The following is a 17961-nucleotide window of genomic DNA, read 5'->3' on the forward strand; positions in this document are numbered from 1 at the left end:
AATTATTGTCTGATTATCATCACAGAATTCTCAAGGGTAGGAATACATACATAAAATCTCCAGAGAAGTTGGGCCTGATGCTGATCACAGAGATAAGCATAAGCTGTCAAGATCATTTTGATGATGAATCTAAGGGTTAAAATAGAAGTTTAGTTAGGGTAAATTTACCTATGCCAGAAGCTGTCTTACTATAATGCAGCACGACAAGGAAGCCAAAAGGTTACTTCTGTAAGAACTAAACTGAGGAACAAAGAAGGGTTTATACAGTCATACCATCACCTTAGCTTTAAATATTTACTTCCAGAGAATGGTCAAAAGTAACTCAAAGCCCATCAGATGAATCCTGAGATGACCTTTAATGGTGCTTGTAGTATATTCTTGTTTGCACTGCTTTCTTTTCCCGTACTTATTACACTTAAACACAAAGACAAACATTACTTACGCAGTTTGAACAAGAACATACCTGCTCCAACAGGATGAGAGATTATTTATTGTTTTATTTATTTTTCTCTCCTATTGTTTTAAATTAATCTACAAACCATTAGCATCCCTATCACCTATTTTGTAAATTAACAGGTCCATGAGCTCTTTTGGTGAGGGAGTGGGGAGAGGAGAAACCAGGGAATCTACGTTCTTAGCACCCAGGAATTCTGATGGCCACTCAGGTTTGCAAACCCAGCAAAGGTGAGTTTGGAGAAGGCAATGTTAGAGCTACCAGTCTCCAAGGTCCTGGCTTCTATTATTAGGGAAAAACGAAGATTTGGTAGGAAGAGCCTCACTCAAGTTGCAACATCTCTTGAGAAAATGTTGGCAGTTGGGAGGCCCTGAAAAGGTTACCTGTTGGAAGAAATGGCCTACTACCTGTGCTGTCATTGGTAGCAGCCAGGAGGTGTGGCCTCAGTGTGACACCTTGGTAGATCCAAAGGTGAAACGAGGTGCCAGGTGGTTGGAGTAGGTTCTCTTGAAAGGAGATCTGGGTGGCATACCTCCATGGCCCCTGCAGTCCACCTCTTGTGGCTGATAGGTCCATGCCTACAGCATCTTCACAATTCCCAAGGGGCCTCTCTTCCTTAGGGGAAGCTTAGGTTAGAGGGATGAGTTACAACTCCCATCGCTGCGGTTTGTTTCAGAGCCACAATTAGTCATCTCCCTTTAGTAAACATTCTAAATTCCCCCCCTTTTTTAGTTATTAATATGCAGTACTTCCTTTAGTTTTTTGACCTGAGGGTTCCCCCTCATGCTCAACTGAAGTACCGTCAGTTATAATGTGTCAGTTTCTGGTGTACAGCAATGCACACACATACATATATTCATTTTCATTCTTTTTCATTAAAGGCTATTACAAGATAATTGAATATAGTTCCCTGTGCTATACAGAAGAAGAAAATTTGAAGTCTAATTTTATATATAGCGGCTAACACTTGCAAACCTCAGACTCCCAAATTTATCCCTTCCCACCCTCCTTCCCCTGGTAACCATAAGATTGTTTACTATGCCTGCGTGTCTGTTTCTGCTTTGTAGATGAGTTGGAGAGGGTGTGGAGAAAAGGGAACCCTCCTACACTGCTGGTGGGAATGTAGTTTGGTGCAGCCCTTATGGAAAACAGTATGGAGATTTCCTCAAAACACTAAACAGATTTACCGTATGATCCAACAATCCCACTCCTGAGCATATATCCAGCGGGAACTCTAATTTGAAAAGACACATGCATCCCAATGTTCATAGCAGCACTATATACAATAGCCAAGACATGGAAACCACCCAAATGTTCACCAACAGATGACTGGATAAAGAAGTTGTGGTATATTTACACAATGGAATACTCCTCAGCCATAAAAAACAATAAAATAATGCCATTTGCAGCAACATGGATGGACTAGAGATCATCATTCTAAGTGAAGTAAGCCAGAAAGAGAAAGGAAAATACCATATGATATCACATGTGGAATCTGAAAAAAAGAAAAAGGACACTAATGAACTCATCTACAAAATAAATCCCCTTCATTCTTTATTATCACATTGGTAGGTCTTGCTGGCTTACCCACTGGAGTGAAACTAATTCCTGAGGGCCTTTGGTAATCATACCTTTCTCAGGCCAGCTTGCTGCACATGTTCAGTTACAACTGGGCAAGGGAGCACCAAGCTGCGCCCCTAGGATAATCATCTCCCCAGATATCCACGTTGCAATCCCTGGGTCCTGTGAACACGTTACCTTACTTGGCAAAATGTACTGTATAGATGCGGTTACCGTCAAAGGCTTTGGGATGGGAAAGTAGCCTGGAATATCCAGGTGGGGCTGATCTAATCACATGAGTACTTAAAAGCAGAGAACCCTCCCCAGCTGTGATCAAAGAGAAAGGACAGTGTGAGAAGGATTTGATGTTGCTTCTGAAATGTGGGGGACTGTATGGGGATCAGAGAGAGGTCTATGATTACCAATTATGGCCCCCAGCTGATGGCCAGCAGACTCAGACCTAGGTCCTGTATTTCATGAGACTGGACTTTGCCGACACCTGAATGAGTGAGATTCCCAGGAGCCTAAAGAAAACCCAGCATCCTGGGTTTGATGACCTGAGTTCTTCCTACACTTATTGTATAAAAGAAGCCCTACTTCCTGCTGATCAATTATCCTGCCAAAATGGAGGCTCCTTTCCTTCTAGTTCCTGGACCGAGTTTAATGTGCCTTCATGGCAGGTGTAGCTTACAGTTCAATGGATCCTTGCTGCGTCCCTGGTTAGAATGCCTTTGGGTCCAGGACCTCTAATCTTGCAGAGCCTAGAGTTGTGAGGTGGAAATACCCTAGTAGCTCATTGGGTGTGATGAGTAGGGCTGCTTTGCTTCCATCCCTTGGTCCTGAGCCCATTTATTCTTCCTAGTGGAACATAAACTTTATAGAAACCTCTGATTTAGTGCTTGTACTGTGTCCTGAAGGATGGCATCCATCCTTGAGAAGTATTTCCTCCAGGCTGGTGTTTCAACTGTACCTTCAATAGGCTGTTCCAGGGTTTTCTCAGGCCAGCTGCTTCTGGATGGCGCAGTGTGTGATGTGACCCGTAGATCCCTCCTTTGCTGTGCAGTGGATTCCTTAGTCAGGTGCTAAGTTGTGTGATTTCATGCCTGTGGTGCTGGCTAAAGTCCTGTGAGCAGGAGAGGCAGAACCTGTACAAGGAATAGGCATCCCTGTGAGAAGTACCACTTGCTCTTCCAGGATGGAACGAGTGCGCCTGATACATTCTACTTACTACCAGGAAGATGGCTGGTGTGGTGGAGGAATAGTGCCATGTCAGGGGCTCAGTGCTGGCTCTGTTGTTGGCTGGCTAAACACTTGGAGGGGACAGAAGCCAGTTGGTAAGAAGGAGTCCACGTCATAGAGCCTCTGTCTCTGTCTAGTTTGTTTATGTGTCTGTCCTAGTTCTAGGGTGGCTGATGGTGAAGGATAGTTAAAATCAACTGACCAAGTCATTCTGTCCACTTGGTTTTTCAGTGCCTTTTTAATGGAGAATGCTTTCTTGTGGTGGTAACAAGTGATAGAGAAAAGTCTTCATATATCATGCACATTCTCATGTCACATGTCTACCTCAACCTCTTTGTGTCTTATCTTCTAGTCCTTTTTCTTCCAGTTTCCTGACCAACAGGCCAGGCCAGGGCCACTGCTCAGGAATCTGTATCTATTCTGACCTTGGGCCATTTCTCCTTCCACAGGAAGTAGATGACCAAGTGCACTGCCCGGATCGTCACCTACTGAGACATTTTCCCCTTTCCACTGAAGGCTGCTTCCTGGATGTGCCTGGAATGAAGCTGCCAACCATTTATAGCTTGCACATACAAACTGAACACCCCTCTCTCCCACACTCATAAACCAGGCTTGGCTTATTTCCTCCTCCAGCTGGTCTTAAGTGTACGCATCTTCGGTGAGCTAGAGGATGGGTCCCCAGTAAGATGCAGGATGCTGATGACACTTCGGTTTCTGAGTATCAGTGTCAGTTCAGACCTATGCCCAATAATCCTTGAAAGGACAGAGTATTTCCTTTTCCCAAGTGCATAGTCACCCAAATAAATGGGGAAGGACTGAGGGACTCATTACCATACATACTGGTCACAGTGCTGTGGGGTACTCCATCCTGTGGACCTGGCCGTTTCTTCAGTCGCTGGGTTCTAGGTCTGAAAGTTGGCTCAGGTCTGGGAACTGAGCAAAGGATTGTAACTTTTTATTAGGGTGACCACCATGAGTCCCTGTTCCTCCATTTTTGTTTTCTTCTGATTGTAGATGTTAAGCAGCATCCTTATGGTTACTCATCTAGGTGTCCCTACAGATGTTTTATTAACGATCTCCGTAACTCCCTGTGGGTCAGCCTACTTGGCTGTTCCTGACAATAACTGTGATTTGACAGTAATGGTGGCCCCTTAACTTTTGGCAGTTAAGTGTTGCCCACCTGGCTTCTATTAGGAGCCCCATCATCTTCATGGCTATTACCAAGCTTAGTCTGGTCTGCAGAGAAGCCTCACTGAATTTGTTAGCGATCTTGGTGCCCCGTCTCACCAGTGTATTCCTGATGGCCTCAGTGAATGGGAGAGTTCTCTGGGCCTCACATAACAGACCCATGTGGCATTCCCTTCTCCCTGCATCTTTTGATTCCTTTCTCTGCCTTCTGCCAGGGCAACTCAGGCATTTTCACTTCGCTGAGTGTTAGCCATCATTTTTCTGGGTTTCTGAGAGGCACCCCAGCAGTGAGTTTGCTCCATTCCCTAGGGTTCTTGCCAAAGTGCATGTGGAGGAGGTGCTCTCAAGTCAATGACTTCTTGTTTATCATCTTATGTTCTGGTCCCCTTGGTCAAGCACCCTCAAATCCAGTTCCAGGAATACTCTCCTGGCTCCTACCAGTACATGCTAGCTAGTTCTTATAGTTCCTCTGTGGCACAGTTTATTTCCTTATCATGCTCAGTGCATTTCCATCTGGGTTATGCTGGGATTTAACTCTAGTTATTGGCTTGGAAGCCAAGAGATGAAGTGAAGGCAGCTTTGCGGGGAGAGAGAACACATGTGTTTTGTGAGAAGGGCCCCCTTTCGTGTCTTGGGCATGGGTTAAGGGCTCTTGTTCGGGTCCCTCTGCAAACTCTGAGGCGTCAGGGAAGTCTGCAGAGCCAGGAGCTTCCACTTAGATGTCTTCAGCTCATATTTTAGGGTCCCAGATTTTTCCAATGGAGCCCCTGACCTTAGCATAACAGTACAACCTTGGCTGAGCATTTAAGTTTCTCTGGAATTCAGCTCTTACTAAGTCCCCAGCCTGCTCCTCGGCTGTCTGCTCTTATGCTGCAGGTGATAAGGGTCCCCTTTTAAGGAATCACTCTGGCTCTCCTACTTACCCTTTAGCTATCTTTAAGAATCAGCTGTACATTACATCCCTAGAACACACTAATCTTAAAACCTGGAAGTTTGTACTTTTAATTACCTTCACTCATTCCCCCACCCCTCCACCCACCTTCACCTCTGGTAACCAATTTGCTCTCTGTTTCTATGAGTTTTTGTTTGTTTGTTTGTTTTTTGTTTGTTTTAGATTCCACATTTAAGCAAGATAATACAGTATTTATCTTTCCCTATCTGACTTATTTCACTTAGCACGATACCCTCAAGGTAAATCTATATTGTTGCAAATGACAAGATTTCCCTCTTTGTCACAGAAAGGCTTATGACCAGTATGTGGCTGGGGTAAAATGGGTTGATGCCTTCAGACTTCAGCAACTAGGGATGATAAGGGGGCAAGAGGTCACAGTCTCAATCTTCTTTGAAATCTAGCTTCCCCTAAGTGGAGACGATATTTTCTGGATTCCCTGTTCTTTTATGTTTCCTAACTCTTTGGGGTCCCCAGTTGGCTCAGCTGCCCAGATCCCACAGCCTGCAATGATTGACTGGCCACCCTTGGGTTATGATCCCAAGTCACCAGGACTGCCACCACCCTGGCATTGCCAGGCAATACCACCTGGCCTCACTGTTCAGCTCCTGTGGGTGGCTACACTCGATCAGTGCATCTAGCCAGCTTCTCTCAGACCTAGTCTACTGGTCCCAGTGCCCTCCTCCTGCTCTGACCAGGCGTCACTGATGCAGCTGATTCAGGTGGAGGGATGGGAGCGGTGGGCTGAGATGGAAGGGTACAGCTTGAAAATGATTTCTATTCCCTTCCTGAGTCTTATATTCCTGCTGCAGATTAGCTTTAGCTACCTGAATGTCCTTTCTACCTGTGTTTCATGGCTTAGTGAATGGCATAGCATTCACCCAGTGACCAGACTGGAAGCCTAGCTATCATCCATTGTTCTGCCTCTCTTCTACAGCCCACAGTCGACTGACTTCTATCTGGTCAGTTCTTCCTTCATGCTATCCCTTGAGTTTGTCCCCTTTATCTCCACTGACACTACCTCATTTTGAATCACATGTTGCAGACTGGTAACCTTTGCACCAGATTTGGTCAATATTTGGTTGGGTTTATTTTTTGCAAGATTTTGAAATTTAAAAGGTTACATTAAAATTTTCTTGAATATTTGGAAGATCTAGCAATCCTGGGCAATATTCTTGCATGAAAACTATCAATTGGTGCTGAATAGTGGCTATCCTTTACAACAAGGCATGTGCTTTTCATTTTTCACAGTTCCCACCACTCCCTACTATCTTAGAACCTGCCTGCTTCACTCATTTATGTTACATGTCTGGCTCTTGGAGGCATTGGATTGTGACCCCTTGTTTTCTCTCTTGAGAAAGACAACAACCTTCTACCTGGTTCCCCAGCCTGAAGTTTTACCCTTCTTTAATCCATAATGCAGCCAGGATGATTTTCAGGAAGTGTCACTCCACTGCTTTTGCCAACCTCTAGCCTTCAGTGGTACCTCACTGTTGTCAGGAACAAACACACAGCTCTTTAGTGTGGCATTTAAGACCCTTCATGATCTAACCTTACTCATCTAATGACAGTTTTATTTTTCATTATATTTTAATGTTATGATGTACAACCCTGGGAATATAGTTCATGTGTATACATTATATCTTGCATTTCCAATTTTTAAATTTATTCTTTTATAGATCAGTCTGAGCTTGTTTTAATTTTGCCCATGTTTCATGATTTTTCTCTCCTGTATTATATGTAAATTATTCATTTGCTGTCTCTTTGAGGATCTTAAACATTCATTTTAAAGCATTTACAGACTTTTAATATTCTCTATTAATATTACAGACTTTTTAATATTCTCTAGTATGAATTTATCTTCCAAACTGTCGATTTTTTGGCTAGCTTTTCTAGAGTTATATTTTTCCCAAGTATTTTGTACTGTTGAATCTCAGACTCATTTCGAGTGGGCGAGCGCACACACACACTCTCAGCTCCTGGTCTGAGGTTATGTGCTGTCTTGCTTTCTCAGGTATGCTCCATATGAGCTTTTGCCTCAGACAGCAGCAGGCAGCAGTTTTTTTCATTTCTCTTTAACAAAAAAGAGACCCTGACCCCAGCCCCTCATATCTACAGTGACTTTGGCGCTATTCCTTGTTGCAGATGGAGAACTTTTAGTCTCCGTTAACTTGCAGGAGCTGAACCCATCGCTGCCTCTAACTGCTTAAACCTGGGCTCTAGTAGGCCCTCACTTCAGCCCAACTCACAGCTTTTATTAACAGGTTTCTTACATTTATGGCCCATAGAGATATTTATCTTGCTTTTAAACCAGTATATGCTTTGAAAATGTTCTCTTTTTGCATTTTTTCAATTATTGCTGTGTGCTCACTGTATGTAGGGTATCTCAAAGCATGGACTTACAAGGACTTACAATGCAATATTGAGCAGAAGACCTATTAATAACTTGAAAATTTTAATGCAATCCATTACAAACCCAACCTGTTTCCTTTTCATTAGGAAAATTTACATGTGGTCTAAGTGGAGGAATCTAGGAAAGGTTTCCCAAATCCTTCTCTTCTCCGACTACTTTCTATCTCATCTCTCCCATTTGTGGCTTTTTGCTTCCCCTTTTCTTTCCATTTCCCTGCTCCCTGACCCCCTCTTCTTCTTCCTTCTCTTTCCTCTTCTCCTTTTACTTTTCTTCTCTGACTCTTCCCCTCCTGGATTTCTCCTGTATTTAGGTCATTTTCTTATGGTCTGTCATCCTCCCAGTGTTGTCCCAGTCCTGTTAGCCAGGTAACAGTGAGGAGCAGATGTGCCTCATGTTTATATGAATCAGGGCTCCACTCAAGGGAAGGGCTGGCCCTCAGCGACATTATGATATACAACCCGGGAAATAGAGCCAATATTTTATAATAACTATAAATGGAGTATAACCCTTAAAAATTGTGGGTCACAATATTGTACGTCTGTAGTTTATATAATATTGTACAGCAACTATACTTCAATAAAGACTTAGACATTGAAAATTATAAAACATGGATAAAAAATAAAAGAAAAATTAAATAAATGTGAAGGCATCCTATGGTGATGGAAAGACTTAATATTGTTAAGACAGCAATAGTATATAATGCAACCTGCACAATCAGTGTGATTTCTCTGCAAATTCCTAAAAGCCTTTGGGAAGAAATATGCAAGCCGATCCTCACATTCATATGGAATTTAAAGGGACCCCAAGGAGCCAAAACAATCTGAAAAAAGAAAATGAAAGTTGGAGGCTCACACTTCCCATTCTCAAATGTTAGTACAAAGCAACAGTAAAACTGTGATACTGGCATAAAGATATACGTATAGATGAATGAAATTGAATGGAGAACCCAGAAAAAAATCCACCCACCTTTGATGAACTGATTTTAGACATTAGTCAGCAACATTAAATTCGGGGGAAATGGTGTTTTAAACAAATGGCGCTATGCAATTGGCTATCCACATGCAGAGGAATGAAATGGACCCTTACCTCATACCACATATAAAAAGTAATTCAAAATACATAAAAGGCTTAAATATAAGAAGTAAAATTACAATCAACACCCTGTGTCCATAGGTTCCATATCCGTGGATTCAACCAACTCCAAATTGAAAATACTAAAATAAAAAGAAATTCCAAAAAGTTTCAGAAAGACAAAACTTGAATTTGCCATCTGCCAGCTGATATTTTCATAGCATTTACATTGTATTTACAACATTTATATAGCATTTACATTATATTAGTGATTATAAGTAATCTAGAGTGATTTAAAGTATACAGGGAGACATGCCTAGGTTATATGCAATTACTATACTATTTCATGTAAGAGACTTGAGTATACACAGATTTTGGTATGCCCAAGGCGCTCTTGAACCAATCTTCCACTGATACTGAGGGATGACTGTATAAACTCTCCAATAAAACATGTGGATAAATCTTTATAACCTAGGATTTAGCAATGTTTCTTAGATTGGACAGCAAAGCACAAGCCACAAAAGAAAAAATACATAAATTGAACTATGCATGGGGAACTATGTTCAATATCTTGTAATAATTTTTAATGGAAAAAATATGAAAATGGATATATGTATGTATATGCATGACTGGGACATTGTGCTGTACACCAGAGATTGAGACATTGTAACTGACCATACTTCAATTTAAAAAAAGAAAAAGAAAATGAAATTTTAAAAAATTTTTAGAAATCTAATTACCTCTGCCCCCAAAAAAGGTGTGATTCAGAAAATGAAAATACAGCCCACAGAATGGAAGGAAATATTTGCACATTATGTATCTGATGAATCGTTATCCAGAGTATATCAAGAACTTTAACAACTCATCAATGTAAAGACAAACAACCTAGTTTTAAAAATGGATAAACAACTTCTATAGACCCTCCTCCACACAAGACATACAAATGGTCATCAAGCAGATGAAAAGATATCAAACATTAGTCATGATAGAAATGCAAATTAAAAACCACAATGCAATAACTCCTTCACGCACTCTAAAATAGTTATAACTAAGAAAACTAAAAATAACAAATGTTGGTAACAATGTAGAGAAATTGGAACCTTTAAAAATTACTTGTGGAAATTGAAAAGGATGCAACCTATGCTTACCATATAAATATACAATTAGCATATGGTTCAACAACTCCTCTCCTCGATACATACCCCAAAGAAGGGAAAACAGGTGTGCATATGTATTGATAGCAGCACAATAACCAAAAGATAGAAGCAATGCAAACGTCCATCAACGGGTAAATGGATAAACAAAAGGGCATAGATCCATAAACGGCCATATTATTTTACCATAAAAGGAATAATGTAAAATGGTGCAGCCTCTGTGGAAAACAGTACGGCGGTTCCTCAAAACTTAAACATAAAAATTAACGTATGATTCCTCAATTCCACATCAGGGTATATACCCAAAACACTGAAAGCAGCGGCCGGAACTGATACAGGTACACTCATATTCTTGGCAGCATTAATCACAATAGCAAAAGATAGAAGTGACCCAAGTGTCTACCGATGGATGAATGAATAAACTAAATGTGGTATATACACAAAGGAATGCAACTCAGCCTTAAAACTAAGGAAATACTGACACATGCCACAATGTATATGGGTCTTGAAGTGATTATAAGTGAAATAACCCTGTCACAAAAGGACAAAAATTATATGATTCTACTTATATGAGGTATCCAGAGAAGTCAAATTCAAAGACAAGAAAGTAGAATGTGGCTGCCAGGGGCTTGAGGAGATTGAGTGTTTAATGCTACAGTTTCACTGGTGGAAATTGAAAAGTTCTGAACATGGATGGTGAGGATATTTGTACAACGATATGAATGTGGTTAATGCCATAGAACTGTATACTTAAAAGGGTTTGAATGGCAAATGTTATGTACATTTAATCACAATGAAAAAAGTGGATGAAATACTGATACGTGTTGCAACGTGGATGAACACTGAAAACATCCTAAGTGAAAGAAGAAGCCATACAGAAAAGCCACCCAGATCCTATTCATATTGTGCACTTTAAATCCATGAAGGCTGTGAGAGCGAGGGAAAGTACCAGTAATGGTTCCAGAAAAAGAAAGCTGGATGGGGATGGAAAAAGACATTTCCCTAGAGTCGAGGCAGCGGGCGAATGTTGAAGTGGGCCTGTGTATTGGATTATAATGTGGAAACCATAATAATTTTCTCATTTGGAGGTTATGTGCTGGGTGCCTGGGAGAGTGTCCCTGTTTTGGGTAAAACACACTGGAGTATTTTGTGTGAAGCGGCAAATGTGGTAAAGCAAGGACGGTTGGGGAATCTGAGTGTAGAGATAAACAGTACTTAGTACTGTTGTTGCAAATTTTCTGAATTTGAAATTAACTTTCCAAAATACCACGTCAATACCACTCCAGAAAACCAGAGAAAACATCCCATTTTCTTACAGAGGCCAAGTCTCACACAGATCCAGTTCACACAAAGTTACGAACCTAATCTCCCTTGTAGGAATCCACATGTAATTTACAGGGAAGATTATATTAGGAGCCACTATGTCTTCAGTGTTGTGGATGACCTGGATGTGACAGAAACATTGGGATTTTTGAGGTCCAATTTTCTAACATCATTCCACCAGAAAAAACTATTAGACCTAATAAATGAATTTAGTAAAGTTGCAAAATCAATACACAAATATCAATAGCATTTCTAAACACTAATAATGAACCATCAGAAAGAGAAAGAAAACAATCCAACTTAAAATTGCATCAAAAAGAACAAAATACCTAGAAACAAATTTAACCAAGGACTTGAAAGACCTGCACACTGAAAACTTTAAGATACTGATGAATAAACTGAAAAAAACACACAAATAAATGGAAAGATATCCCAAGTTCATGAAATGAAAGAATTAATGTGGTTAAAATGTCCATACTACTCAAAGCAATGTACACAGTGAATGTAATGCCTACCAAAATTCCAATGGGTTTTTTTTTTTTCGTTGAAATAGAGCAAATAATCCTAATATTTGTGTGGTACCACAAAGGACCCCAAATAGCCAATGCGATCCTCATAAAGGAGAACAGGCTGGAGGCATCTCGCTCCCTGATTTCAAACTATATTGCGAAGCTACAGTAACCAAAATGTGTGAAACTGGCACAAAAACAGGCACCCGGACCAGAGGAACAGAACGGAGAGGCCAGAATTAAACCCTTACGGAGGCGGTCATTTAATTTATGACAAAGGTGCCAAGAACACACCAAGGGGAAAAGACAACAAACAGTGCTGGGGAAACTGGACGCCACATGCCATCTACGCGGCACACAAAACTGACTAAAAACCCAGGTTTCCACATCAAGCCCTTCCTGGGTCTTGCACAGAAGGACCCTCCCCCCGTCCCCCAGCGGTCAGCTGTACACAGGGAGTGTCTCCTCACTTTTCCTCACGTATCACGTTTTTCTCACCTTTTCCTCCTGGCGGTGCGTCCCCGGGCAGATTGTGAAGAAACCCAGCTCCTGTCAGCATGGATGTAGCCCCGTGTTGTCCTGAAGCCGAAACCTCAGCGGGTCCTAAGATAATGAACCCGGGTTGCAGGGACGCTGGCCCCTCGGCATCCCAAAGCAGAAGCCCCAGCTTGCCTCAGCAGACAGAACTCCTTTCAGCTGTGCAGAGCTAGGGCCTCGGTGGAATGCGCGTGCGCCGTGAGTCAGAGAAGCGGCTCAGCGCCTCCCTGAGGCTAGTGCTGGAAGTGCAGGCTACACCTCGCTCACAGTTCACTGGAGACACTGCCCCCTGCTGGCTGAATCCATTAAACTTTGGAAATTCAAACCGAAGTGTAGTCAAATATCCCATAACTTCCCCTCAAATAGGTAAGGAACAATTGGAAACCCGATGGAATGAAATGAATGTAGACGCAAACTTTGCAACTTACACCAAATTCACTCAAAGTTATTTATAGACAAATATTAAAAGCAAAACTATTCAAAATTACAGAAGAAAATAAGAAAATTGGCATGAGCTTGGTCACACAGATCATGAGTTTTGACTTTTAAAAGGCAACAAAAAAGCCAATATACAAAAAGCAAAAAATTAATAACATGTATTTGATAAAATTAAACATTTTTACTTGGTGAAATACCTTATTCAAAACACCAAAACACAAGCAAACAAGTGGGAGAAAAATATTTGCAAAACACATACCTGATAAAGAATTTGTGTTCAGATTATACAAGAACTAAGAAACAGACAACCACATAAAAATGGGTAAAGATCTGAACAGATACCCAGCCAAAGAAAATATACCAATAATAAATAAGTGGACAAAAATATGATCAACATCATATACCAGTAGGGAATTACACACATTAAAACAACAAGACAGTACTGCACACCTATTAGAACTGTTAACCTCCCCCAGAATGACAATACCGACTGCTGGAGGATGGGGAACAACAGACGCTCTCTTGCACTGCTGATGGAACGTATATACAGCCTCTTGAAATATAGTTTGGTAGTATTTTCTACAGCTAAACCAATTTCACATCTTGAGATCCTCAACCATGCCTCTAATATTTACACATCTGCTTTGAAAAATTATATCCAAACAAAAACAAGGATGCAATTATGCACAGTAGCTCTACTCATAGTGTCTGAACCTTAAAGGAATCAGGATATCTTCAGGGGATGAATGCAGAAGCAAACTGGGGTACATCCATGTGAATATGACCCCCCAAACGTGGAATTTCATGAGACCCCAAAGAGCTAAAACAATTTTAAAAAAGAAAATCAAAGTTGGAGGCTCACGCTTCCCATTTTCAAATGTTAGTACACAGCAACAGTAAAGAAAACGCTGAGATAGTGGCATAAAGATACACAGTGTGATGTGACTGAAGGGAGTGTCTCCTGACTTTCCTCGAGGAGAGGGAGGGTGAGGGAAGAAGCTAATCTTTATTAAAATATGTCTTAGGTCAGGCACAGAGGTAGAGGGATTTATTATGTGCCTTTCATTCAATGTTTCACAACAATCCTGTGAAGTATATACTATTATTATTACTATTATTCCTTTCATATTACAGACGAGGCATCTGAGACTCGAAAAGGTTAAGTCATTTGCCTAAGTTAATATGTGAAGGAACTGGAATCAAAACATAGATCGGTCCACTTTTTTTCTGCTATACAACAGTGTCATGGACATTTGACCAATGATTAAAAAGATGATGATCTAAAATTTCTGACTTTAGGAAGAGGCAGGGGGCTGATTATGAGGGTCAAGTTAGGGGTGAAGGGAAGAGCTTGGAGCTTCCTCAAAACCCTTGAAATAATGCCATGAAGGCAGCCACATGCTCTGTGCAGGGCTTGGGACCTGTACCTGTAGTTCCTCCTGGACAATTTCCTCCCTATCTCCCGACTGTCCTCAACACCCCTCACGCAGGGAGAAGCCAGCTCTCTGGGCATGGTGTGAGGCCTGCATCCAAGGAGGGCGCTCCCTGCTCACGCTATCTCAGTCCTCTCCCCGGGACATGGGCACACGCAACACAGGCTTTCACTTTTGACTTTGATGGAAACAAAACAAAAACACCACGGAGACGTTTAAAATACTCACATACAGCCTAGGTCCTGCCCATTTCTGGAGCAAAATTCCAGACAGGGAAACCTTCTTTTTTTTTTTTTCTCTATATTCCCACTTAATCCAGACAGGACCCTTGTCTATTCCAGATTTTCTTCTTTCTTCCAGTTCCTCTCATTGGCCCTTTTTGTACAACTATCTAACTTCCACCTCTCGGGCTTACATCTCTTTATATCCACGAGTAACTAATTCTCCTTTTTCTGCTATCATCCCTTTCAGCCCTGGAAACCTTGCTCTCTCCTGCATCACTTGCGGGATCACTTGCATCATTTGTTAAGTGCAGATCCCTGGGTCCCATTTCCAGAGGTTCTGATTTTTGTAGGTCTGGTGAGGAGCCTAGAAATCTGCATTTGTAAACTACTCCAGATCATTCTGAAATAGGTGGTTTACATGGCATGCCTTGAGAAACATGTTGATATATTTTTTAAAAATTAGAAATGTTTTTGTGTCACTTTCAAAAACCTTTAAAGAGTCCCTGATGGAGACAAAATTTCAGAATCCTGTCATTGGATTTAATTTCTTTTCTTCCTTTCTCACTTAATTGCCTCCTTTCTTGCCCCTACAACTTCCTGGTCCAACACCAATGACAGGAGGACTAATGGGAACTCCCAGAAAAACGGCCTAATTGGCCTCCTGGGCTGCAGGCATGAGTGGACAGAGCCCCCTCCTCGCCTCTGACTGACCCTCCCTTTCCCAAGCAGAAGCTGTGTGTGTAGTGGAAGTGGCTCTCACCCCACCACTACCTGCATCACTGCTCTAGAGACTTTAGGACCAAGAGTTTTGTTTCTCTTTTTCTGAGATTTAAAAAAATTATTTATTTGTGTGTTGGGAGGAAGGTAATTAAGTTTATTTATTTATTTAATGGAGGTGCTGGGGACTGAACCCAAGACTTCACACATGCTAGGCATGCACTCTACCACTGAGCTAAACCCTCCGCACTCTGAGATTTAATTTGAAGCCTGTCATGAGATCTTACCTTAATTCTTTTTTTCCCTTTAAAATTAAAATTTTTATAAAATTATTTTTTAACTGATGTAGAGTTGATTTACAATGTTGTGTTAGTCCTGGTGTACAGCATAGAGATTCAATTATATATATATTCTCTTTCATTATAGGTTATTACAAGATACTGAATATAAATTCTTAATGGTTCTTCTTGCTATTTCCCTAACCCTCCTTTCCCTGTCTGCCAGCCTGGGTCCTTGCCACCTTAGATTAACAATCTGAAAATTCCCTACTTGCTGTTATCCTCTGCCCCTTCTTGCATTCTTTTCAGTATTAATGAATTCATTTTCAGCTAATGTTTAGGGAGTGTCTACAGTATTTAGGTCCTGCGCCAGGCATGAGATTTTGATCCCTACCCCCATTCCAGCTGGAAAAATGAAGTTTCCCTCATTTTGTTAGACATCTATTTTCAATCCCACAGTCTCCATCTTTTCATTGCAGGAGTCTCCAGTCCTTTAGACTTTAAGGGGCTAGGCTGGAATCTAGGAAGAAGTCAGTAGTTGTCTTATTCCTCTCTGTGGGGTATGTCCTGGGATAAGCTGTCCCCAGAGCCTGAGAAGGGCCCCCTTTACCTCTTGGTTCTTGAGGCTGTAGATGATGGGGTTGACCATAGGGGTGAACACAGTGTAGAGGACAGAGAAGGCCTTTCGGAGGAAGGGGGCCATGTGGTCTGTTGGGGCTACGTAGACCACAATGAGGGTGCCATAAAACACCCCGACTGCACTGAGGTGGGAGAAGCAGGTGGAGAAGGCTTTCTGCTTTCCACGACCTGAAGGTACTGGCAGCACAGTCCGTAGGATGAAGGCATAGGATGTCACAATCAACAGGAAGGGGGCCAGTGTCAGGAAGCCTGAGATGCTCACTCCAGCTCCCCACATGACCCTCACATCACCACAGAACAGCCCTACAACTGGAGCAAAGTCACAGAAGTAGTGGTCAATCTCCCTGCTGCCAGGGAAGAGGGGCAGATGGGCTGCCAGGGCCAGAATGAAGGCAGAGAAGGAGAAGCCACAGAACCAGGTTCCAGCAGCCAGGCAGCCACACAGCAAGGTGCTCATCAGAGCAGGGTAGTGAAGGGGGTGACAGATGGCCAAGTAACAGTCATAGGACATGGCAGAGAGTAGGAGGCACTCTGCTGCAGCCAGCGAGGCAAACAGGTAGAACTGGAACAGACAGCTGACCAGCGAGATGGTTTCCCTCCCTTCCAGGAAGCTCCGCAACAGCTGAGGCGCGATGTTGGAGGTGTAGCCAATCTCCAGCAGGGAGAAGGGGCCGAGGAAAAAGTACATGGGTGTGTGGAGAGTCTGACTGGATGCTACAGCCAACACTATGAGGGCGTTGCCCCTGACTATTATCACATAGATGGCCAGAAAGAGGGTGACGGGGAGGAAGCCCAGGTGTTGCAGCTCCCCAGAGCCCTCTAGGATTATCCAGGTGGTCTGGTTCTCGCTGTCACTACTGGTCTGCTTTCCTCATCTAGATCTGGGCCCAAGAGAATAGAAGAAGGCAATATTAACCAAGATAGGATTATGACCACACACCATGCTTGGCTTATTCGTTTGTTCATCACAGCAAGCACTGGAGCCAGGCTTTGTTGTCTCCTATTTATAGAAGAGAAACTGAGACTCAGTGAATTCAAGCCAATTATTAAAGATCACGATGGTCGAGTCATGATTTGAACCCAGGTTTGCTTGACTCCAAAGCTCCTACATGGTCTACTGTCCTATGGTGCTTTCCCAAATCCTTTCTGAGTGATAGAAATGTGAGTACCAGAGAACAGTATAGGGCTTTTCCAATCATCAAGAGCTATTTACCTGACAATCCTGGCTGAGCATGAACAGGAGAACCATATCTGGTAAACTCTTCTGGAAGGGTGTCCATGACTTCCTGGGGAGGTGGTCCTGCTCTGAGGTCATGCCCATTCCTGGAACAGCCACTCATCTCACACTATTTCCTTTTTCCAAGAAAATGAGACTAAGAAATCCTGATAAGCAGTATATACCACCTACTCTATGAGAGATGCCGTATAGAAAGATCTGAATTAACTTATATCCCACTCTCCTGGGAAACTATTCTTTTTCCTTGGACAAGTGGCCTGGTGACTGTTGATAACGCCGTGTTCAAACTTTTCCTAATCAGTTTGTTGGGAGCCTTTTTCTCTTGGTTCCCCTCCCCTATATTCCCTATACAGGTCAAATGCTCAACTTATCTCACCTAACTATGGATTCTTTAGAAATTTCTGCCCTGGCATAAGACTTCTTCTCTCACTTATAGCAGGAAGATAATACCAAACACACAGGAAGACCTTGATAAGTACTTGTGGAATGAATGAATAAATAAATTGGTTATAATAATTTTTCAACAGTAAATAGCCATGAAAAATTGCAGTCTCTGAAAAAGAGGCACTTAAATGATTACTGAAAGAGAGAAGGAATC

The 17961-nt window shown here is 42.0% G+C and overlaps 1 protein-coding gene and 1 long non-coding RNA gene across 2 annotated transcripts in view; both read right to left on the reverse strand.

The window, feature by feature from the left end:
• LOC105076184 (uncharacterized) overlaps positions 1-12589 on the reverse strand; it is a 28153-nt gene extending 15564 nt beyond the window's left edge. The window contains exons 1-2 of the long non-coding RNA XR_835985.3: positions 12359-12589; positions 51-129 (exon numbers count right to left, since the gene is read on the reverse strand). This is a non-coding gene — a long non-coding RNA (uncharacterized LOC105076184). The remainder of the gene's footprint in view (positions 1-50; positions 130-12358) is intronic.
• Positions 12590-16007: 3418 nt separating this feature from the next.
• LOC105076346 (olfactory receptor 11A1-like) lies at positions 16008-17441 on the reverse strand. The gene is made up of 2 exons (XM_010964453.1): positions 17340-17441; positions 16008-16991 (listed from the first exon to the last, which is right to left on the reverse strand). Exons 1-2 carry the CDS (start codon positions 17439-17441, stop codon positions 16008-16010), a joined length of 1086 nt encoding a protein of 361 aa, XP_010962755.1.
• Positions 17442-17961: the final 520 nt, after the last annotated feature.

Source organism: Camelus bactrianus, chromosome 12 (genome assembly GCF_048773025.1).
Source record: "Camelus bactrianus isolate YW-2024 breed Bactrian camel chromosome 12, ASM4877302v1, whole genome shotgun sequence".
Lineage (NCBI taxonomy): Eukaryota > Metazoa > Chordata > Mammalia > Artiodactyla > Camelidae > Camelus > Camelus bactrianus.

Bases quoted from the DNA above. Each gene is read 5' to 3' on its own strand.
- LOC105076346 (XM_010964453.1), bottom strand. From the start codon at position 17,441: ATGACCTCAGAGCAGGACCACCTCCCCAGGAAGTCATGGACACCCTTC. The intron at 16,992-17,339 runs GTAAATAGCTCT...AGATGAGGAAAG, and splicing joins TGCTCAGCCAGGATTGTCAG to CAGACCAGTAGTGACAGCGA.